The sequence below is a fragment of the Cyanistes caeruleus genome, chromosome 10, assembly GCF_971803275.1.
Source record: "Cyanistes caeruleus chromosome 10, bCyaCae1.hap1.1, whole genome shotgun sequence".
Lineage (NCBI taxonomy): Eukaryota > Metazoa > Chordata > Aves > Passeriformes > Paridae > Cyanistes > Cyanistes caeruleus.
Genome location: NC_141710.1, coordinates 9,549,616 through 9,574,578, shown reverse-complemented (window position 1 = coordinate 9,574,578; position 24,963 = coordinate 9,549,616). Strand labels below are relative to the sequence as shown.

Sequence of the window (24,963 nt, the reverse complement as noted above, 5' to 3'; positions counted from 1 at the left end):
GGGGCGGGGGAAGCGGGCCCGGGTTCGGCGGCCGCCGCCGGGCACCCCGGCCCCGGGGACACGGGCAAGCACCGGAGCGGGGCAGCTGCAACGCCGGAGCTGCGGCTTGGGCCGCCGGGGCGTTTCGGGTGAGACCCTCAGGCCGCGGCAGCCCCGCGGTGTGACCGGGGAGCTCGCAGCGGGCCCGGGGCAGCGGTGCTCGCCGAACGTGCGCCACGGGCGGCCCCTCACCTTGCAGCGTTGTAAAATATTTATTTTTTTGTTTGTGTGTTTTTTTGTTTAGTTCCATTCCCACGTGCACGACAAAGTCGCGTTTTTTGCACTTAGAAGAAGCTTTATTTGTTTTTTTTCTATCGCCTGTACAGTTCTTTGTACATCTCTCAGCCTTCATTTGCACCATCGGAGTTCTTTCTTACAGTACACTTTCAGTGCAAAGGTCATGGTATAAAACTCATGAAAATGCAGAAAATGTGCAAAGCAGGCCCGGCCCTTTTTATCGTCTTTACTCAAAGACAAAGGCACACGCTTCAACATTCACGGTAGGAAAACATGCCCAGCAAACGCCCCGATGCAGTCACAGAACACAGTAAACACAGCTCCGCATACGCCACAGCCCCGTGGGAGAAGCCAAGGAAGCAGGTACAGCAGCCTGTACAGCAGCGCAGCAGCCACACACTGACTCCACACTGAGCCCACTCTGACTCCACAGCACGGGAAAGGGATGAGAGCAGCATTCCTGCAGGCATTTGCAGCACTTGTATCAAAATCCTCAGGCGTTCTCATGCTGCTGCTCCCGCGATCTCCTGTCCTCAGCAGGACACTGCGGCACCGCCCTGGGTCCCGCTGTGCGGGGGCAGTCCTGGCACTGCGGCCTCTGTGCTGCGGGGCAGCCAGGACAGCGCTGGAGCAAACCCCGGCTCCTTCTCCTCTGCAGCCGCTGGGCATCACCATCTCTTCACCCCGCTGTGTCCCTCTACATCCCGAAAAGAGTCCTGTACGGGCTCTGGGTGCAGCTGCGCTAAGGAAGGTTCCCTCTGAAGCAGCGCTGGGTGTCACTGCCGGTCTCGCACACCGGCACGATGAGTTGTTCCGAACTGCGGGGGAAGGAGCTGCGGCTGCTGCAGCCGTGCCAAGGCCATGAAGGCACGAACGTGCAGGGAGCTCCCTCGGCAGCCCTGTGACACCACCTACCCAACAGGGTGAAGCACGAGGCTGAGCAGGGGATGCATGGACTGACCCCGGTATCAGGGCACCCCAGGCTGACCCCCCATCCCCACCACACAGCCCGACACCAGCGCCACAACCCGCACTGGGCTGTCACGTCCAGGCCACTGCTACTACTTACTTCAAAGACTTAATAGTTTACATAAATTCTCTTTAAATGATTTTAAACAATGGTTTGGGGTTGGGCTTTTTTTGAGAGAGTTTTATTAAAGATACTACACCAAAATCGTGTACTCCATAATATTTTGATCACTCACAGACTAACTTGCTTAAAAATGTAGTTTATAGAAAAACATCTGCAAAATTAAACCTAAAAAAAAAAAATACGTATTACACACCTTTGGACAATCTGCTTGTTAGCAAAGAATTCCTTTTATTATTCAACCTGAACATGTACTTAAACAAGGAATATACTCATGAAACAGGACACACTCCTTGATTATGGCACACCTCAAACTACTTGGACTAAAAGAAAACTAGTGCAATTGTTTAATTGCATCTAACAACGGAACAATAAAAATGACTTTTTATTCCTTTGCTTTTGTTTTTTTTTTTTCCAAACCCATTCCATTTGTTCTCTTCACAACAAAACCTCCAGAGGTTAGTCCTGGAGACTACTCAGTGCATGAAGCAGACTCCCCATGGGCTGGTCCATGTTTACACAGAAGCATGCAATGGAGGATACTGCAGCATTTGCAATGCAGATCTATTAAATATGTTATAACTGAACAAGGTGTCCCTTTAACACTGCAATTCTAGAGCCTTTATCTGTGGCAGAAGTTTCCAGTGTATTCATTATAAAACAGCATACAATCAGAAACAGAAACAAGGAATTTTGCAAATTGTTTGTGTTTTCAACTAGTAAATCTGAGAGCTGTGTCTAGCGCCGAAACCAAAGCCAGCTATTGAGTAGCCAGAAAGCTACAGTAATGGAATACATGATCATTTCTCTCTTAGCACGTTCTTTGTTCTCTTCTTCCAGGAGCTGGAGACGGCGATTAAGTTTGATTATCTAAAAACAAATAAAGGCTTTTAATATGTTATTAAAAGTTGTCATGCTTTCTAGAAGCTTCCAAATAGCCATGTAAAATTAGTATCTCAAACAGATGGATGTTTAGCAGTTGATAATTAGACTTTCTGTCTTCAATCAGCAGTGGTCAGATCCTGCAGTGCCTATTATTTAGGAACAGAAATGGAGTCAGATTCTCCAGACTCCCAGAACAATACATGATATGTGAGGGCAGTCTAGCAGGGGCACAGAGAGGAGCCCTTGCCTTGCCTGCTCTGGGTACCTTTGTAGTCATAGAGAAAACCTCCTCCCCCATTTTACCACTACAGCTTTGTCCTAATGTTGTCAACTACCATGTTTTACATACCTGTCTTCTTAAGGAGGCAGCATCTACAACTGTCATGTCATCTGGTGTTCCCTCGAGCGTCGTATCAAAGTTGGAGAGACCATATCTATCGAATGAAGGAGAGGGCTCAGCTGTCTCAGCCATACAGATCAGCAAGTACCATATTTTATCAACATTCTAGTAGATGTATATTTTGGTGGTGATGGAGACAAGAATTATTTTTTTTTTCAGCTGTTACAGAGTTGCATTTCAATACAATCCTAACTGAGTAAAGCACATAAAGACGTAGATGAAGTAGACGCTTGACAAAATTAGGGTTGATTGCTCTCCACACTTATAATTCTCCACAGAGACAAACTTCCTGCTGAAACACAGCTCTTCAAAAGACAATTTCCAGTTAACTGACTGATTCATAAAACCTGAACAATGCCTGACCTAAAGTGCCAAAGTTGCAAGAGACCTTGCAAGAGTAAAAATAACCAGAGACTTGCGAAGTGTCTTATGCTCAGTACCTACTTCAAAATCCCAAGGGGATATTTACTGAGATTAAGAACCTCAGTCACATTAATTTCTGTATTTTAGGCAAAGAATCTGGCAAACAAAGCCCAGTGCAGTCACTCAATGCTTGCTGATCTTTGTGTGCATTAGAAAGTTTGTTCCCAGGGCACTCTCAGTTTTCTGAATGCAGCAATTCTAAAAGAGCATTATTCCAACTGCAGGACAAGTTAAGTAAATACAGAACATTTATTATCAGTTCAAAAGTGGCAGAAAGTCTATATATATAGGTTTGTATTTTCATCACCCAAGTCCTAGCTCTTAACCAGATTAATTTCCAACAACAGGTAAAGCAGTTCCTGATCCTCCACCTACTCCTGAGCTTCTCATTTTCTGTCTTATAACCTCAGTTTCCAGTATCAGCTCCCCTTGACATCCCTTCTTATAAGGACCCCTGAACAACTGCTGCAAACAGCTTAAATGGAGCAAAATAATGTCAAGGCTACTGAATTCCCAACAAATACACCTAAAAGAATGTTAAGCATTTAATGACAGTTATTTGTCAACTTGAACTAACAAGAATATGAGAATTCCTGGAGCTTGCAGAATCCTCTTAAGTGCAGAAACTACTTTTGCACTGCAGGTTCTTCCATCACTTTCCTGAAACTTCTCTAGAATGCCCTCAGCTCAAGCAGCCTCTCTTCTCCCAACAAACTGTCAAGTTTCCACATATCACTGCTCGTCAATACTTTGTTTCTAAATAAGAACTGCTATTTCTACATGAGAGTTGCCCTAGTCTGGATTTCAATAACAGTGAGATCCTTCAGCTTTGCAAAAAAAAAATAATTTCCTTATTCCACAGGTCCTCTGAAAACCAAAGAGATTTCTGATGAGGGTATTTTTGTAGCTATTTTTTTGTTAGTATGTTTTTGTTAGTTATGGTAAAAAAACTAGAAAATTCCACCAGATCTACAGTACAGTTGTCCATCACCCTCTCCTGGGAAAGGTAAGGAGGGTCAGCATTTCAGTGAGATGCACAGGCATCCCTCCCAGCTCACATAACAATGTATCACTGCTGCTCTACAATTTCCAAACCATTCCAAGTATTAAATCAAGAGGGTTACCAGCAAAAAACCCCTTGAGATAGCTCTTGGACTATTTCAAAAACTGAATTCCTGATTTAGAGAAGAATCTAAAACCTGTTTGAATCTAGTTTCTACTTAAACACAAATCTAAGCTCCATTTCCATGAAAACACTTAAGTCTAAATGGCAAATAGGAAAAAATGGATGTGAAAGGACTACTTTTTTCCCATCATCCTGACCATACAATTCTGTGTCAATCTTTTACACAGTTCCACTCAAAGGATGTCAATCTGCCAAGACAACAGCAGTGAAAAGGCCTCCAGTGACAACCAACAAAAAATCACAGGCTGAGAGCAACTCCAAATTAGGTGAGGTAAGGCCAAATTTTCTAGCAAGCTCCTTATTAAATAGCACATAATTAAACTATACAGCTCATGTAAAGTAAGAGCCCCCCCTCAGGCATTAATCCAAGTCAAAGTTCTGAAGCACATTGTATCTACCAGACAACTGAGATCAGGGCAGGTGACTGGGATGGGGAAGGAATAAAGGCTGGAAATAACTCAAGAGTTGAGAGGCAGCATAAAAATGAGCACTGTGTTTTAAAATAATGTTGCTGGAAAGAGGGAAGTAAAAACCTGACTTTTAGAATTAGTGGATCACGACTAACAAAAAAATGGTCTTTACCTGGTGTTGTCATGATGAGGGTTAGAGGAAGTGGTAGCAGCTGACCCACCACGTAACATTGGCCTACAGCAGGATTTTGTAGATTGAAAGCACAAGACAGAAACAGGAAATGACAAACAAGAGATAAGAGATAAAACACAAAGAACAAAGGAACATCAAAATACTTCCAGATATACTCTATGTTTCAATACAACTTCTATAATTTATTTTGTTGTTAATTGCACTTTCATATTTCTCTCATTCAAATTTTATCAACACTAAATATTTTTGCAGCTAAGACGTGTAAGCAACTTTTTGATGAAGCAGCTTCATTTACAGAAGACAAACTATTGGAGTAGAAATTTAGGTGAATATTATCAGTCTTATAAACATGGGAAACTTCTGGTTTTAAAAAAACCTCCAAATCTAAAACCTCACCCAACAATAACAGGAAATCAATAAATGTACTACACATACTTATAAAAGCTCTTTTAATCATCCTCTGCTCCCTGCAGGGAAAGGGGAGATTTATCTTTCCTGTATTCATCTATGCTGGATGGAATTCAGAAAACCTAAGCTGGCAGCCTTAGGGCCACATATAGTCTGAAGAGAGGTAGATCTCTCCAGAGAGAAGTGACTACAGGCTTCAAGCAGATGTCTTGAACATCCTTAGAAGTGTTGTTCTTTTTTCTTTCTGGGCAGGGAAGAAGAAAATGTAGAGCTTTTTTAACTGCTGCAACTTCCTAATACACATGAAGTTTGCAGTGAGAAGTTCCTGAATTGCAGTTCACAGCAGATGTGAGCATCAGCAGTACCCTCTGACAAGCTGGCACTATGTTTCCAGTGCCTCTGGTAATGAGGCAGCAGGGTTCCACATCCCAGGTGTGCAACAAACTCTGCAGGAGCCTGAAATCTCTTTTCAATCTCTCTCATTTTCCCAATGCCAACTGGCACTGGGACAGATACTTGTACCATGCATTTAACCCACGTATACTGCAGGCTATAAAACTGAAGACAAAGAGAATCTAAGTATGAAAACCTTTCCAGCAGGTCTGTGCAGGAGGCAGAGCTTTGGTGTCAAGGTGGGTGGGAGAATGCTGTGGCCTGGCCTGAAACCAGCCAGAACCATGCAAAAATATCACAGCCACGAGCTTCACTTCAAAAGATCAGGATCTAGGAGCCCTGGCAAACTCTGCTATCTGATAACTGTTTATTTGGACCAAGTCCTACTCTAGTTAGCACCATAAGTGCACACCACAATGTTCTCCTCTCTAGCATTTCTGCCAGCATGATGTATTTTAAAAAACAGAAAGCCCTGTTTCAATACATGCAATATAAGAATGTTCTTACTTAAATGTACAAGGTCTCACAGAAAGTTATAAAAAAAACCCCAAAACTATTCCTAGCCAGAGAAAAAATTCATCTGGTCTAAAATCTTCTGACAGATGCTACAACTAAATACTTTGAGACAGTGTAAGAAATCAAGCAAACAGCAGCTACAGAGAAGGTCACAGAATTTCTCTGAGAAAGAACTTAAGTCACCTGTAACTGACTGTCAGATAAGTGAATGCCAGTGCCAGTACCCAGCAGGCACTTCCCACGCCATCTGACACAGGACAATATTTGGATTCTGTAGAATGAGAACAAGTCTCAAATGCTCTCTAAATTCAACCTCTCTGCTATCTTTTGGCAGTTTTACAGCTGTTGTAGAATTAATCAATCCTAATTCGTAAGTACCCTTCCCAAGGAAAACCACAGGCTTGGAGACAGCTGAGGGCTACAGCAAGGCACAAACCCAGAACACTCTGGGATCTGGCTGTTAAAAAGCTGCAGGTGATTTCTTCCTTTTCTTTACAGTTCACATTTTATTTCGTTACAGGTGGACCCAAAAGGAATACCACAATATTGCTCCACCTCTTCCACTTGCTTGGCTTTTTATATCAACAGTGAATTGATTACATAGATCACAGTGGCCTCATAACTGAGAACCTTACCCAAAATTAGAAGCAAGGTTTTTTGGTAAATAATAATGTACAAGTATAATATAGGCAAGCCATTAAATGCATGGCCTTCTTTAAAAAAAAAAGTGTACATTAGAATTTTGAATTTTCTGGCTACTTCTGTCAAGTCCATCCTAAATGTTAGTGCATGATCTGAAGAGGCCATAACTCCAAGGTCATGTGTACTCCCTGCAAATACAGCAGCAACCCCAAACTTGAAGGGAATGCTCAGGAATACAATTTAATACCAGTGGGAAAACTGGCAGTAAGGCAAGGAGCAACTGAACCTGGTCTGTCTTCTGCTGCTTCCACAGTGGGGATGCAACCCTAAACACATGGTCTAGGAGGAAAACAACAAGGGGTAGACAATTTAAGAACCTGTGTCCAGCTTCCATCATTGCTGTGCCTGTGAATGGGGCACTGTGGCCAGCACACTCTCTGTGCTCAGCAGAGGCAGCAGCTGTGTTCAGCTCTGCAAGTGTCAGCAAGGCCATGAGAATGGGCAGTAGGATAAAGGGATGTGTTCTGGACATGAGCTGGGTGAGCTCCTGAAGTGCAAACAGGGCTGGCTGGCTCAAAGTGCTCCCCTTGCCTGTCTCAGGGCTGCCAGCAGATACTCCAGTACAGCAAAGCTGCCTTGCCCAGTCTCCTCCACTTGTGCACACCCATCTCATTTCCTTCTGAAATATTATTACCCCAGGCCAGAGTCAAGTGTAGCCCTCTTTGATGGTCTTAACTCATTTCCTATTTTATTTCTACAATGAAAAACATCATTAACTCTCTCAATATAAAAATGATCTTATAAAACCTCAGGATATGATTATGTGGGTGAAGTTTGGCATTTGAAAAGGACAGTGCCTTTTAGAAAGGGCTATCCTGAAGAAAGGAAATTATAAATTGCCATGCTCTTTCCTCCTAAATAAAATGTACTGACTCAAGAGATGAAGAACAGTTTAGATAAAGTACAGTCTAGAGTCCACAACAAGTCTGTTTCATACAGTTATGAAATTGTCTGTTTTTCCTGCATTTAAGATATCACTAAAATCCTTAAATGCATGGAGCTTTTCTGGGGCTTGTTTGTTTGGCTGGTTTGTTTTCAGATTTTCTTCTCCTGCGTAGAGCATAAAAGATCAGCCTTTAAAGGACACTAGGGGTAGTCCCTACAGTCATTCCAAAGAAATTGAAACAGAAAAATGGTTAGAACTAGAAACCAAAACTGACCTATTGTCCTTGTCCAAGCTGAAGGAAATGCAAGAGTAAACAGTGATCATTAAATTGTTGCTCATTTAAATAACCCTTTATGTGAGCAGTGCTGGCTGAGCGAGGCATAACTCATTATCTGCAGCAGTACCATCAGCACCTACCGTTAGCAGTTTTAGTAGATTGGAAAATGTTGGGAAAAAAAAAAAAAAGACAAGCTATAAAACAAGTTAAAAATATTTCCAGTGAGTAACACACAGCCAGATCTTGTTAGTTTTAAAAGATCTCTTCAAGTATTGAGCATAAAATGTTAAAATAGGTAAGGCTTTGAGATAGAAAGCACATTACACAGAGCAAAAGAACAGAGTGCAGGTTTAGAGCAATTTAAAATGAACAATATTTTGCAACCATGCAAGTGGATCATCCAAATTTCACATTCCCATGCCAGCTGTAATGGTGGGTGTCTAAACACCCAGCCACAAAGAATACACTTTCACCTTATTGAAAAGTTCATTATTTTAGCACCTATTTATTCATAGGTGACTAGAAACAGGTTTCCCATTCCTTCTAGGAAGGTTAATAAGAACACCTCAAAAATTAACTCAGACCAGGATGAGTAACGCAGCCTTTGAAATATTCAGAATCCTAGAATTTTTCTGATAATTGAACTAAGTTGAAAGTGTATGTACATATATGGATTTGTTTTCCAGAATCCAAGAAAACACGGGTAAGAACATGCGTAAGAGAAGCCAGGAATAAAACCTGCTAGCTTCACTGCAGACTGGGAAAAGGGCTACAGTTTCAATCTATATTTTAACAAGGACTCTTGGCACAGGATCCATAAGTGCTATTGTTCATACACACTACCATTCCATCTTATCTGGGAGCTTCAATTTGGCACAACAAATTAATAATTATATAATTTTAATACTAATATGGGAAAAAAAAGTATTGAATCCCAACTGTTGATAGACAGGCATCAAAATTTTAACGGCTACAGCCTGGCATTTCACAGGAATAAATAATTCATTAGTAATTCATTGAATACTCACAGTATTTCAAGGGACTCTATGCAACTAATTTTGTTTGTTTTTCTGAGTCCCAGTTTGAAAACACAGTTTAAAGACCAGCAAGACTGGAGTTGTTTACAGTTCAGGAATGTTAATATGGGCATTTATGTATTGTCAGGTCAGCAAACATGGTGAGCTACAGGAGGTGCCAGTTTGGAAAGTGACTGCAAACACATAGACATTCACAGTAAGATTGGCTTGATAGTCACATTTCATTACCAGAACAACTAGAAAGCAATTAATTTAAACTTCATACTACACACAGTAAGTGTGCTGCTAAGATATTAGCAGAGGCAGACAGCAAATTTCTAAGAACTTGCTAGCAGAGGCCAAACTGAAGGGCTGCAGGAGAAATGAGCAGATCCTCCCAGTGTTCTTATCAATTATTTCCACTATTCAACCTCCTGGCAAGCCCTGGAGGTCTGAGCTAGCCCTACTCTGGAGACTGTGTGCAATTGTTACCTGAACTTCTGTGCTGGCATACAACTAACCTGGAAATTGCTTTTGGTAAATGAATATTGCCATTGTTAGTCTTTAGGAATGCTTCTATGGTGTTAAACATGCCATTCTTGGAACACTTCCAAATTCCAAATCCAGACAGTCCAAGGATACACCAAGTAAAAAAACTCCACTGAAGAGAATGGAAATAACTATACAGCGATTGCTATGAGGCTTATTCTGGCTCATTACTTGCCAAGTGTCAGGTTATCCATAAAATCAGAGACAGCAATAATCAGAGGAGCAACCAACTCCTCAGTGTCCCCTGCCTTTCTTGCTCTCAGCATCCAGGGCAGCCACCATCAGCCATGTGGCCTCAGAGAGAACTATTCCCAATAAAAACCATAACAGTTTCAAGTCTCAACACATTATCAAAGTAGCCTACAACGCCTTGTAACCTTCTACCCTGTTTCTGCACATATTCAATGCTTTATGACATCATCAACCCAATCTTATTGATTTGCACCACTGCTCACCAACAGAAAAGCAGAAGACAGGGCTTGTAAATTTGCAGGCTCAGGTTCAAGTATTGATTGCAGAATACACTGATAATCTCAGAACAGCACAACCCTTGCAGCCACAGGCTAACCCTTCCTATTAAGATTTTTATTTGGAAGGAAACCAAAACAATCCTGTATTTGAAACAGAAGCATTTTGAAATGTGAATTTTGGACATTTAAATTGCTTATGAGTAGTGAAAGCAAAGGAAAGCAAAAGCAAATAATTTCATCTCATCGTTGTGTAAACAGAAACCAAACTCCACTAAAAAGGAGAAAAGAAAAACAAAGCAGCAGAAGCTGGCAGAATCAGTGACAACCAATCACCTGCAGTTTTCATCCAGCACATCCAAGACCTGCTGGTAAGCCCTACGAGTGGAAGACTGGATAAACGACAAAATGCCACGAGCAGAGTAAAGATTTATTCCATCTTCAGGTAACATATTGGGAGGACAGACACGAGCCTGTTGCAGTGATGGGGTCACACTGTTTGTACAAGCACAGTAAATGAAGAGAGAAATACTAGAGTCAGATTTTAAATGAAAAAAAGCTTTTCAGATAGACCCCATTCCAAAATACTTATTGCTTGCTTTTGGTTTACCCTTCTCCCACCACTTGTAAGGTAACACTCCCAAAAATTTGAGTAGTGTGGGGATTATGAGCTGCATTTACATATGTTCATCAGAAACACAAGTAGTAATATGGACACAGTTTTGATCTGTTATACCAGTTACTCCTAGAAAGTGCTTGTACAGATAAATCTGTACCTGTTGAAGTCAGTGTTCAAGTCTCCACTGACATCAATGAGAGGAATTTTTTTAAAAGCACTTGCATTTTAAGAAAATCCTACACATTACCTCTTTTCAAAACACAAGCCTTTTTCAATAAGGAGAATCTGATACAGAACCCCTTCAAAATTTTTTGGAAGCTGTGATCAAGACAGTATTTTGATTTGCACAGACAATATTTTGATTTGCACATGAAGAAGTTTAGGCAAACTGTAACAAATTCCAAAAATAGTACAAAATTCACATCCCAGTGACAACAAATTACATGATCTAACTGGTGCAAAAAGTATTATTTAAAATATTCAGGACTGGACTTCAAACATGGCCATTTGGATTATACCAAACATGTCTATCAGAGTAAAAACAGTTTTGATGAACTGCCTACAATTTGCTTATGTTTCTTTACATTCCAAGTGACTTTACTGTGACTTTATTCACTTTTCCTACACACAGCATGTCCTTTTTTTTTTTTTTTTTAAATCTGGAAACTTTATTAGAGGTGAGATGCTTTTTTATTAGGAATTAATTTGTGTTAACTTAATTGTAAATATTAACACACATGCAAACCAAGTGCAAGCCACCATACCCTTTAAATCTTGGGTTAGTTTTTATTTCTAGATTAGCACCCATAATTCAACACATTTCCTTGCCACTTGTGCTTTACTACAACACCTTTGGATTTAAAATATCAATCTTTTTGACCTTGGCATTTTACTAAAACATTAATGCTGAGTACTTGGAAGTTGGTTTGATATTCAGCTAATCTCTAGCTGGGTCAGAATGCTGTGGCTACTCTTCATTTGAACAGAGCTGCTCTGCACGTGGCTGGCAGCAAGATCACAAAACTGAGCAGGACAGAAAGTTCCACTGAACAGACAGAACCAAAGGATGTTACACAAATGTCACCTCACCCACAGCAGAGCTCAGCCATCCTGGGCTTCAAGGGACATTCTCAGACTGCAGCAACTGGGGCTTGGCTGATGCTGGTCATTGTTTGTTACCTCAAGGGCAGCTATCTTTTCAGTTTGCCATAGACTACATTTCAATAAATATCTGGGTGCTTCCTTACAGCTTTTATCCTTCTCCCACACTTGTAGAATCCATCTTCCTTCCATATTTATGATGACTTCTACTGTGTAATCAATACACATTTTACTCCAGAATTACAATAAAAATGCCAATATTCAGCAGAAAAACATCAAACAGCAGGGTCAAGTTCAAAATATTGCCACTGAAATGAATTTATCAGAAATTTTACTCCTTGTGGATTTGCTGGATTGAGGTAAATGACAGAAGAGTTAAGGCTTGAACTCACAGTATGTTTAACATTAAAACTAATTTTTCCTGTACATCACCTCAGAGTTGTACAGAAAAGGTGAAAGACAACTTAAAAAAAGGTAGCAAATAATATTTGGACATATTGAAAAACAGAAAACATTGTGGAATTCCTGTTGTCCAGAATGGTATTACTATAAATACTACAGTAATGATATTGGCATACAAAGATTTCTGCATATACTAAAAAGATTCTAAAAAATTAAAAAGCAAAACAAAAAATCCCCAGTTTTAACTAAAACTGTACATAATTCTCTAGAATTAAGTTACATGCGATGATTAATTTCAAAGTTATATAATACAGAAAAATAAAAAAATATATAATAATTCTATGAAGGGCACAAAGACCATGACTGAGGGGTGGAAAGAGAAGCAAAATTTTTCTTCTATTTTCCTTTTTCAGGATTTTAAATTGCTGTCCTGTAAGCATCTGGTAGTTCTTTGGACTATGTCAGAGACCATGGAGAAGAAATATTATGAAGCAATTACCGATACACAAATCAGCCCAGATAACATGCAAAAAAAAAAAAAAAAATCTCTGCCATAAGGAAATTCCCTAATATGCAGTATAAGCACTTATTAGACATTTTGGCTATCCCCCTACCCTCCATTTCTAGTGCAATGGTCTTAGTTGTAGGTATAATTTTGTTTCTCAACTCTAAAAAGAATTCTTATATACAGCTCCAGCCACTTATTTTATTCCTCCCTGGTTACAGACACCAGCCAATTCCAGAGCTTGGAACCAAAACAAGATGAAATTACAGACATTACTATGAAAGAGCACAGTAGCATTCTGCTATATGCAGTTTTTAGCTTAGCAGTAATCTCCCCTAAACCTTCTCAAAGAATTTGTGGTGTACACAGGCTTTATTCCAGGTATTTCTCTGACTTGCAGTTCTGGTAGTGTCAAATGAGAGGTAAACAGATTTAACTAATCAAGGTTACTTTAAATTCAAGCACACAGACAGACGGCACACCATCACCTTTTCCTCCATGATTTGCATGAAGAACAGAATTTCTCAAACTGTGAAATTGAACTCTCTAGAAAGATGTGTTATTCTAAGGAAAAGGCTGAAGAAAAAAAAAAAATTAAGTGCTGCCCACTTTTGCATGTACTCTTGGTGGTTTGGTGATTTCCAATACAGAAATGGAATCCTTGCATTCAGCATTGGCTGGTAATGACCAACAAAAAGCTTTGTTTCTCCAGCTATTCAAAACTAGCCAAAGAACAAAGAGTCCAAGAAATTAAAGCTATTTTGAAATTTAATTGTCCCTTTGCTTGGCTGTCAGGAATTTTTCCCTATGCTCTTTAGAGAGGGAAGCAATTTGGCCAAGTTTGAGAAATCCTGATGCAAAATTAAAAACCACACATTCAGTGTAGCTGTTTCAAATTTTATATTCTAAACTACAGGTACTTAGTCAGCATATTAGTATTGCAGAGAGCTACAGAATTAAACACAGTCTTGCTTTTCATATACCAGGTAACGTTCAGGCTTACGTGCAATCCTTAGTCGAAAGAGGTGACTGGAACCGTGGCATTTTATTTCTTGGGACAGTATCTGATCTGTGCCACCTTGAATAATAATTGTAATCTCTTAAGTAAGCATCCTTAGAAATAGAGGGATTGTAATTTAGAGAGTTGTCATTATTGCTACACAGACAGTTACTGTACCAGCAGGTACTTGTTAGTCTCAGGATTTCTAAGAGCATTAGACAATCATAACTTGAGTGAAGCCCAGCTGCCAAACTGAGAACTGTCTCTGCATGCAACTGGATGACAAGAAGAGAAAGACAGTAGAAGAGAAACCACTATTCCTGCATGTCAAGAATGCTGTGATAGGGAGTCCAGCCAACTTTCACAATCTATTCCAGAATGTATAATTTTGTCCCTTTGTAAGTCAAGCACTGGAATTTCACACAGTACATCTGAATATTTTGTCCAAGGAGGACAACAGTGTCCTAGACTAAAACTTGAAAACTGCAGTCATATTTTGAAAACCAAGGTTTGAAAAGGCAGTGCTCCAAGTGTCTCTTCAATCCTCATCACAGCATCTGATCAGCCCAGGTGAACTTCCTTTTCTATTTGAAGATGTGAACCAAACCAAAGCACAAAAACAAAGAACTGATTTTTGTCAAGATAGAGCACCACAGCATTTGTCAGTGCAGAAGTAAACTATTTTTTCAGCCAACAACACTGGATATAAGAACTTTAGGAGCAGCTAGTTTCTTGTATTTTTGTAATTAACTGGAAAATAATTATTTCCAGATGGTAAAGGAATTTGAAGGTGATATAAATGAGGCAACAGCTACACAATTACATTTTCTATAATGCAAAGAATAGATTTACATGAAACTTGTCTTTTTTTTTTTTGCAGTTTAATACTTTATGTCCTGAGGGCTTAAACTGTGAGGAAACAAGAGCCAAGAGGTTACTTTTTCACCAAGTATAGAAGGCCTGGCCTTCCTGCATTTGTGGGAGCCACACAGGTTCCACTGTGACCATGGTGTTTCTACAATCTGAATTCCTACAACATTCTCCTGAGAGTTAGCCAGGTAAAAAGTCACATTCTTTATTTGGAGAGTGACAAAACCCAGATGAGGGAGAAATATCAGACTCAGCATCAGAGTGCCATAGCATGTTCAAATTTCTTTCTTTGGATCATATTGAATCAGAAGAAGCAATTATGACAGAGAAAGAAGCCATTTCTAGGAACCTCTGTGATTTCAAAGCATTTTAGTGATTTCTAACACTAGACACAGCATAACTTCTGTCATAAGCACCTGGGAGGACAAGAGAAAAATGAAGTTCTACTAAAATACATTATCTACAGGAAAAAGGGTATCTTCCACAGGGACAGCAGAGAATACAGATCAGAAGGCTCAATATCATCTAGCTGTTATTTATCTTACAAGCAGGAGAAGAGAACCTGGATCAATCAAAAATATACAATAGAAGGTGCTTGGCATTGGAATTATTATTTGACAGACCTTATCAAGCACTAGCGTGGGCATCAAAAGAGAAAAACTACTCTCCAGGTGTGTCACAATTTCCTGGCTTTTATAAATGATAAACTGAGTCATGTCAGCTGCCAGTTATATGTTCCTTGATCACAGCCTTTTTAAATTTACAGGATTCCAGGTGCTTATTGTATTGCTAAGCCTCTGAAGGATTGATAGTAGATTAAAATACTGTGACAGCAAATAACATTCAGACCATGTAAACTCAGTAATTCTATATATAACTATTGAGCGACAGCAAAGCACATGGATGAATTTTACAGATTTAGGATTTTAAGATTTGAGAAGTCCAGACGTGTGAGAAATCTGACAGCAACAACAGGCAGAGCTGTTCTTACGATTTTCTCAGATGGCTGGCATGGCCCATGACTTTTAGAAGACTAAACTAACACAGGGATCAAGTGTAAAGCAATTTCAAGAATTTGCAGGAATTTCTTTACCATCTGTTTTTTTCCTTTTAAGTGCAATACATCAAAGACTGGCAAAATAGAGCTGGCAGCATCAAAGGGAGAAATATTTCCACAGGAAGCTCCCATCACATGGAGACCATGGTACTCCAGCATGTACCATGTCCAAACTACCAGATGGGCAAAAGAAAGCAATTCTGAAGTGACATTATAGTGTGTGTCCAGCCCAATGGGACATTACTGGATGAGTGACACCACAGGGAACCTGGACACCAAGGAGGCTGATAGAACATCCAGAGACTGAGCTGATCAGGAGCTTAAAGATGGGAATTAAGTTTTGCCAGCTCAGTAAATGTGTGTGACTCTGCAGACATCAGCACCTAGACATGTGCAATCTATAACCTTGTAAGAACCAAAAGTCTCATCAAATAAGAAGGGGAAGATATGAAAAATATTTCCATGAATATCTGGAAGAGAAGGAGAAGTATAACATGTCTGGAACATGTATCAGAGTACATATCATTTTAGCCAAATTAACAAGTGGACAGATATGTAACACATAGTACCTCCTAGTGCCCCTGATGTAAACAGAAGAAAACAGGCATTTCTAGGGCATAATTCACTTGATCTACTTTAGACTAAAAATAGGTAGATCCTAAGTAGGTTATGCACTTATTTCCCTCTAGTTACTGAAAATTAAGTTTGATGGTGATTTAGCAATACAGTCTAAATTGGGACAGATGAATTCCACCTTTCAAATCTTAAATCTAAAGCCTTTTCTAAGGCAAGTATTCCTTACGGCAGCTGTATTAAAATTTGGATATAAAAGATTCCTAAGTGTTATATTGCAAAACCAGTTATTTCCAGGTGGAAAGATGCTGTCACTCAGAATAAGCCATGACTAATCCAAGACTATCATATCTAATAAAAGTTTACAGACATGTATGTCTTCAGAAGGCACCCTAAGAACTGCTACCTAGGATGGTAGCAACAGATGGACGTTTCCAATTCTAAACGCTCCATTTTGGTCAGAAAATATTAAGATATATATACTCACAAATTCTAATATGAAGCACAGTGACACCACAGAAAAATGATTTATTCTAATATTTATGAAGAAATAAAAGTATTTCTTCTCCTGTGGATGAAAATCATTGTAATATTAACAGTGAGAGAATTGGGGACATTTTGATTCAGAAAGAACTTTCTGAATTTCCTCAGAATTCAGGGGAGAAAAAAATATTATACCAACTCAGAAGCTGAAAAATCTCCTGAAATAACAAATCCTGGTAACTGGTGAAACCAACTGCGAGCCCATAGACACTTCCACCCATCCACTGCAGGAAGTCACCTCCCTAAACAAAACCCATAGAAAAGAAGAAAAAGGCTGGTGTTATAATAGTTAAAATGATGTTCTTGCCACAACATACAGAACATTAGTTGGGAAAAGCAAATAAGGAGGAGGTAAGGAACAAAGGAAGTGTGTCCCAAAGCTGCAGCAGACGCCCTGCAGGGAGGCTGCACTCACATGGAATCGTTGCGGGCCAGCTGCCCGTTCTGCCGCGTGGCGTTCTCGCTCATGGAACGCTCTCTCTTCAGCCTTCCCACCGAGCGCACCTGCAGCACGGGAGCAAGAGAGACATAAAAGCCAGACAGTTCCAGGACACAACACTGTGCACTGGAGGTTTGTCAGTCAGATCTGCCCTCAGATACAAAGGCACAGTTTCATGGGTTTTGCAGTGATTGGGAGGAAAACACCTGATGACAGATCTGATGCTGGTACATGTAAAATCAAGCCCCAAACCTACTGCAATCCTGTTGCTACCTATCCACGTGACCTGATGTCAAAATTGTGAACCAAAAGAATTGTGAATATTCTCTGGAGATACTCAAAGCCGTGTGGACACGATCCTGAGTAACATGCTCTAGGATGACTCTACTGAGAGAGGCTGGACTAGATCAACTCCAGTGGTCCCTTCCAGCCTTACCCATTCTAGGATTATTTCCTATCACCAGAGATAAATATATTTCTATTATAGTTGTCTATAGAATATGCAGCTTCATAAATAATTTTCCATTTTTAAAGTGTCAGTTGCCATTATTCATCTGGATGCCAAAATTACACCATTCTTTGAAGTTGGTTTTTCAGAGTTTCATTAAAACTCATTAATTGTGTGGTGTTACATCATCCGGCTATGAATTCCAGAAGTTAAGCACATACATTATAATGTATAACTATATACATTATAAGAATCTTATATTTTTCTAATATTCTATAAATAAAAAAAACCCTTGCAGCTATCTCTTTTTTTGTTAGAAGTATTTTGAATAGCTCTAATTATGACTTTAGTTTTGTAAGTAGTGACTAAGCTTGCTGAGCGTGGCAATCCCAGGCCATCTGCCACTTCAAACCCTACACAGAACTACTACAGTGCTAATAAAAATATTTTTATATTTTCCCAACATGTCAGCACCAAATTGATCTGAACCACAATAGAGAAATCATTGGTCATTTCACTTCCTTTAGTAGAATGCTTCTCATCTAAGGAAAAAGCAAAATAATACTGGCCTCTTCACTTTGAGGTGTCTGCTGTGGAGGTTTTTCTAGGTCCAAAAAATCTAGTGGTCGATCACTAAGAGAAATAACACGGGGAGGAGTTTTCAATGCCAGTGGCTTGAATGGAGTAGACTGGAGAATGTCAAGGTCTGCTGGTCTGGAAAATGGAATGTCTTCACTATTACCTGCAAGAACATCAGCTGTCAATAGAAAGCAAATTCTCCTGAGGCCTGAAGGCCAGTACTTAAAAGTTCAACAGGACATCATAGCAGTACCTTCACCTGCCTATGACAAATGATGAAGCATAATCTTCTTTAACAGATCTTGTGTGTTAAAAACTACTGTTAAAGTGCTCATAAAGACCACATTGACACTTATTTGAGCAGTTTCTCTGAGGACAATGATCCTGAGCAATACTGAACCACATCAACTGTTATGCAAGTGAGAGCACTCAAGACACATTCCTAGCAGTGGTATCCTTGACTGGGGACATCAAAGTATAAAATACACGCATACTACACATTTTGCAAACTGTGAGACCTTCAGCAGTTCTGGATCTGCCACTGTAAGGCCCATGACCACAAATACTAAAGTAATATTGATAGAGTCCACTCATAACAGACAGATTCTTAACAAAATTAGCATTCTGATTAAAATCAAACACATCTTGCATGACAAATATAAAGTCCATCTCCAAAATTTGTTATACTTACTTTAGTTTATGGTTAATTACTAAAAATTGTATGTAAATCAATAAACTAATATTTTATCCAAAAATAGCATAGTAAGATGAAACATCAGCAATTAAACCTTCTGTTCATCATTAATTCATCAGCTGTCTCCATTACAAGCTACACCAAAACTATTCATGAAACATTTTCAGACTTTAAAAAACTTCCCAAGTTAAAGAGCTTTAACTGTTTAAACACCAGAAAGCATTTTACAGGTTGTTCTTTTAAAAATGACATATCAATATATATTTTTTCCATCCAAAGATCTGGGGAACTAATTTAAATTTTCACCTGCACTGCGATGCAGACGTACCTGCCACTACAATCCGCTCTGGAACCTGCATAGTTACACTGGCATTTGGAAATCCTTCCTGGCTGTCCTTGTCCAGGTCAGCGTTTTGAGGAGCCACCTTGAGTTTCTCGGGGACCCTCATGCGCTGGCTGATGCCCTCGGTGTATTCCATCTCATACTGCAGCCGGTTCATCTCTGCCATCTCGGCAGCCGGGGACGGGAACGCGGCCCCGCTCATCCTGCCAAAGGGAACCCAACACCCTCAGAGCAGGACAGGAACCCAGCAGAACCATGGAAAGGAAATGCTTTGTTCAGAATACCAGGAGAGTGTGAGATCCTAACTGAAGAGTCTTATTTAAAGGAACAAACTATGCAGTAAAATTCATAGGCAGTGTAGTCACAAAGTGCTGAGAGGTTCCAGCAATGAAAACAGAACAAAGTGATACTGTAGACAATGCTCAAATTGAGGGTCCTCAAATTGATCCGTAACAAATAAAAATAGCCAAAACCAACCTAGAAATTCTGCAGGTAAGGTACTATTCCTGCAATGGCTGGCAGAAATAGAAACATAAACAAACAAACACATCAAAGCATCGGTAGGATTGATAAGAAATCTATTCAGGATCAGTGAGAAATCTAAATTATTGATTTGCATTTACACAAATCCAGTATTCTGGTGGTTGAGAAAATGGCTGAAGTCTCACAAAACTGCCTGTTGAGGCAGTGGAATGACAGAAAAGACTCAGCCTGGGCAGCAGCCTCCTGCTCACTGTCAGTCACTCAGATCTTACCCCATTTTACAAGGACAAAGATCCTTATCAACAGCCTGTCAAATCAGCTTAAAAACTGAGAGTATTCATAACCCAACCCAAGTGCAGCAATTCTTTAAACTTCTCACTTCTATATTTTTCTGTAAATTAACATCTTACTTTTGCAGAACTGATACAAGATGGGGGAGGAGAGAGAACAAGACTTCATTTAAACTTAGAAGAGTTACCCAATACTTCATATATTCCTCAGTGGAGGAGTTTCCTAAAAACTGGGCTGTGAGAAACTTATTAATGCAATTGCTGGGAGTTGTATCAAAGACCAAGGTAACTGGGAGTTTGAAACTAGATTTAAGATTGAGAGAAAAATAAATCCTAGAGCTGCACTTGGGGGTGGCTGGAAAGGGACCTCAGACAGCTGGGAGAAGCTGATCACCTGGGCAGTGGCCAGTGGACCTTGCTGATGGCTCAGACCCAGATAATGGTTGTGGGCTCTGTCAAGAGACACCCTGAAGCTGCATTTGGAGAGGGGCTGGAAAGGGGCTCCCAGAGGAAACACTAAGCTGCAAGAACTGGCTGTGAGAAACTTTTCATCTAGGCAATGGCTGGGGGGCTTGTCAACAGCTCACATGGAGATGATGGGTTTTTTTAGGATTAGAATAGGAAAATAAAGTTTCTAGACATACATATACATATACAACATGTAAATATAGCTTTCCTAGCAAACCTGCCTATGCAAAGCATGGCTTACTCTAGCACAAAATCTATGAGTGGTGTTGCTTAAGTAGGTCCCTAAATGAAGTAACCCATTCTGGCAAAAAGGCAGGGTTTGCCACTAAAATTGCAACTACATTCCTTTACTATTTTTGGCAACAAGGCCACGTCTGTCGCTGTGTGTGCACTTTGCTGAGCTGAACGTGCAGAACTCTGAGAGCAAAAGGCCTCAGTGCAGAGCAGCCACAAGGGAGGTGAGACAGCCCACAAAGCCCTCCCTCCCACCATCTCACACAAGCAATACTTCCACATTTATCAATAAACCTTGAGTAACCTTCACACAATGGACAGAAGCACAGGGAAGGACCTGGACTGTGTAACACACAAATGCACACACTATATCCATGATGTGATCACCTGGAAGTCTGTCCTGTGAGCCGCAGTGTTTTTTGTAAGGCTCCTATCATCAGAGATCAAATAAAGTATCTCAATAATCTCCAAGTGTCACTGTAGCACAGTAGGAGAACATGTGATCAGGGAGCAGGCAAAAAGGCCACTGTGTAACCTTAAAAAAAGTTAGTTTTCAAGGAAATACTTGAAATGTTGCACATTTAATCCATCTGTATTAATTCTGTTTGTGTCAAGTGAAAGAAAGTGAACCCATTTAATTAGGAATAAACACTTTACAGCAGTTCAAGAGGTGCTTAAGCATCTGCCACTTCAAAAATTTTAACCTTTTCACATGGAGTTTTTTCATCCCTGCCATTTGATTTTATAAACTAGATTTGTCCCTCTTGCAAGGCCGGCTAGATCAGCCAGTGACATGAACAAAATACACAGCCTTCTGACATTTCTACATTCCAAAAGGTGCTTTTCATTTTAGACATTGTCTGTGATCAGTAAAGCATTTCCCAATCTCATAAATAATGTCAAGAGAGAGACCAAATTTTAAGAACTTACAGTACCCAGAGTATTGACTGGCAACAGCTTTAAGCGTAAGCATAAACTTACTGCTCATGTGTGACAAAAGGTGTTTCCCTACTTGCTCACTGTCATTTTGAAACACCTGGCCAGCTCCAATTTTAGTGAACAAGTATCCCTGCCCTGCAGCAGTGTCTGTATCAAAGCTTCCCCACAGCTTGGTGTGGCTTTTGGACACAAGTCTGCTTGCACAACTGCTTTCCAGCTGCAAGGCAAAACCTACACAAAACCAGACAGCAGTAGCAAGTATTTATAAACTAAACAGCACTGTGTGGGTTTAGCAGCACTTACCAAGGACCTGCAGATGCAATACCTCAATATCTTCCTACTCTTGCCTACTTCTTGTCTACTTTGTGTCACCAAGAACTGGATTTGCTGTCAAAGTGATTTTAATTTTTACTCCTTTTTACAACAGGACAGCAGAACAAGAAACAGTGAGATCTCAGCAACAGATAAAACATTTTAACAAAGCTTCTGAACAAAACAAAGTTATGTTTTCTGCAGTGTCCTTGTTACACAAAGCATTTTACAGAAAGCATTAATAATAAATCAGGAGACTGAGGATTTTAAAACTGATATTTACAGAACTAAATACCTCTTAAATAGGCATGATAATAGAAGTCTGAGAATAATAAGACAATAAAGATCCAATCACAAATACAGGACAAACAGACAGAAAACCGCTGAAGTGCAAATGAGCATCAGCAGCATTTAATGGAAGAAAGAAAGGAAGGAGGAAATCCAGAGGACAATAATGCAAGAGAGCAAAAAATAGGTTATAGAAAGTGAGCTACATGTTCAGAAAGACACAGGAGTACCTCCCTATCCTAAGCAAGAACAGAAGAGATGAGGATGAAGCAATGCATATAAATGTGAGGGATGACTGTTTGGCAGCATTTTGGCCATAATCAGACACTGACCATATCTGTGCTGCAGCTGGGGATGTTCTGCATTGTGTGTGCAGCCACAGATACAAGGAGATGAGCTCTGGTAACAGTATAGCTCTGGCAGCACGGAGCTCAGAGGGGGTTTTTGCAACCCACACCAAACTGTAGCTTCTCCAGCTCCATTACTGTTTGTTCCTGATGTGGCTACTTCACAGATCCTCTGTTCTGGTGTACATAAACTACAAAGTGTTCCCTTGGCAAGCTCCCAGATATCCTTGAACAAGTAGGAGGAGGAAGACTCAGAGCAAAGTTAAGGATATGAGTTAAGGACCCAAACTGTCAGAATATAGATCAGAGAGGGTGAACTAACAAAGCACAAACAGAACAACCTGAGGGAGATGAGCACCAGGGGTAGGATAAGCGTTGAAAGCTGTTCTGTAATGTATAGTTAGAGGTGTTTATACAGTACACCGGTCCCTCTCCTTAGCACTGGGATGACATCAACAAAATTTACCTATTACACACGAACAAGGCTGTATGATCACAAAACACTAAAGACTGCATTCTTTCAAGTTTGTTTTACTCCAGCAGAATGTTTTAGCACAAAAAACTTTAATTTTTTTTTTAATAAGAAAAAATTACTGGAGAACCTTAGGAAAAAAAGTCCCTCTGACAACCATTTTTTCTGCAACACCCAACTATTCACCGCGCTGTAGCGGCATTAAAAGCATTCGGGAATAGAGGTGGTGCAGGTGCTTCTTTCCCTTCATAGGGGGGTCGTCGCGGCGGGTCAGCCGCTAATGGCCGAGGGAAGCGGGGAGCTCGCGGTCTCGGCGCTTGGCCCCGGGAGTGTCCGCGGGCGGGGGAGCCCCCGGCACAGCGCCTGTCCCGCTGCCGAGCGCTCCCACGAGAGCCGCCAGCGACCCCGCACCGGGCCGGGGGCGCGGGGCACAGCCCAAAGGGCTCCGGGTCGGGCCGGGGGGCGGTGCTGGCGGCCGGGAGCCGGGGCGGAAGGGGCCCTGAGGGGGCCGGGGCTGGGCGGACACGCGGCCGAGGGGGACACACGGGCTAAATTAGGGTCTCCGGCTGCGAGCGCGGGGAAGGGCCGGCTGCGGCCCCGCAGGCAGGCCGAGCCTTCCGAGTGGATCTGAGACCGCTGCCTCCGGGCCCCGGCGGTCCGTACTCACCCCGTGCGGCGGGAGGAAGCCGGGGAGCGCTGTCAGCCCGGCCCGGCCGGGAGCGCGTCAGGCACCGCGGCACCGCGCCCGCACCGCGCTCCGCGGGTTAGCCGCCAAACGCGGCCTGCGCGTCCCCATCGGGCATCCGTAGGGGCAGCGTGTCACGTGACCGGAGGCGGGCGGAAGCGGCTCTCGCCGGTGCCTCAGGTGCGCGGGAGGCGGGGGCAGCCATGTTTGTTGCGGGCAGCGAGCGCCGCGCACGCGCGCTGGGGGAGCCGGCAAGGTGACCCGCGGCGCGCCCCGGCTGCAGCGGAGCGGGTTGGTCCCGTCCTGGCCGGGGCTGGAGGGCTGGGCTGCACCGCGCCGCGCTCTGTGCCGACACACGGACGGATGGCGTGTGCCCCATGCCTGCAGAGCCTGTCCGGGTGCGTGCTGAGCTCTGGCACGGGCAAGAGCCGCTGCTCCAGGGCAGCCCCGGCGGCAGAGCCCCGCCGCCCGCTCAGCCTCGGCCTTGCCTGGCCTACACCCAACGCCGCCCCGTTACCAGCACAGGACATTTGTCACCAAACGTGGGTGACAGCCGTCCCTTTCCTGCCCCGCTGATCCCCAGCGCACACGCCAGCTCTGCCCAGCAGAGCACGGGCTGCGGACGGAACTGAAACGCTTCCAAGGGCACCATTGCTGACCCTTCCTGAAACCGATTCTCAGAGAACCGAGGAGCAGCTGCTGCTTCATGGTGTAACTCAATTTTCAAACTGCATACAATAAAAATACAATGAAAGATGCCATTATATATAGAAAGTACTTTCTTAAGTACTTTCCCTATCTTTGGATTTATGGTTACAATGTTTTGGAGGTCAGAACGTGTAGCAGTTCCACCACAGAAGCATATATTGATCAAGGGCTTGCGACTTGCTAACTCAGCTCTTCACAGATATCAACAGCACTGTTTTAGAGGCAAGTGGTCAGAAATATGATCTCCTACTAAACAGAAGTTGTCTAACATAGAGAATGATACAGTAGTTGCCTTAAGATCTTACATTTGATCCTACATTTGGCCTCCTTGAAACATGAGCAGTGGCACAAGCACATCTTACCTGGCAATCCTCATCATTCTGTATGTGGAGTCCTCAATTTTATTAATTTAACATTTTCTGAACTATCAAGAGGATTTTGTCTTTAAAATAAAAACAAACAAACAAGAAACCCCCAAAGAAATTAT

The 24,963-nt window shown here is 41.6% G+C and overlaps 1 protein-coding gene and 1 long non-coding RNA gene across 8 annotated transcripts; one reads left to right on the top strand and one right to left on the bottom strand.

Moving 5' to 3' along the window:
* Positions 1-5: 5 nt before the first annotated feature.
* LOC147651288 (uncharacterized) lies at positions 6-1,761 on the top strand. The gene is made up of 2 exons (XR_015274712.1): positions 6-128; positions 284-1,761. It is a non-coding gene; the product is annotated as an uncharacterized LOC147651288 (long non-coding RNA).
* Positions 1,406-23,989, bottom strand: MFF (mitochondrial fission factor). 7 transcript variants are annotated; one of them, XM_086844883.1, is made up of 10 exons: positions 23,751-23,989; positions 19,236-19,453; positions 18,204-18,376; positions 17,163-17,251; positions 13,708-13,782; positions 10,414-10,572; positions 8,043-8,060; positions 4,843-4,905; positions 2,601-2,685; positions 1,406-2,236 (listed from the first exon to the last, which is right to left on the bottom strand). In XM_086844883.1, exons 2-10 carry the CDS (start codon positions 19,450-19,452, stop codon positions 2,105-2,107), a joined length of 1,011 nt encoding a protein of 336 aa, XP_086701009.1. In that variant the 5' UTR covers position 19,453; positions 23,751-23,989; the 3' UTR covers positions 1,406-2,104. The 7 variants fall into 7 exon arrangements, with proteins under 7 accessions (XP_086701009.1, XP_086701010.1, XP_086701011.1 ...); XM_086844884.1 differs by lacking the exon at positions 8,043-8,060; XM_086844885.1 differs by lacking the exon at positions 13,708-13,782.
* Between the last annotated feature and the right edge of the window lie 974 nt (positions 23,990-24,963).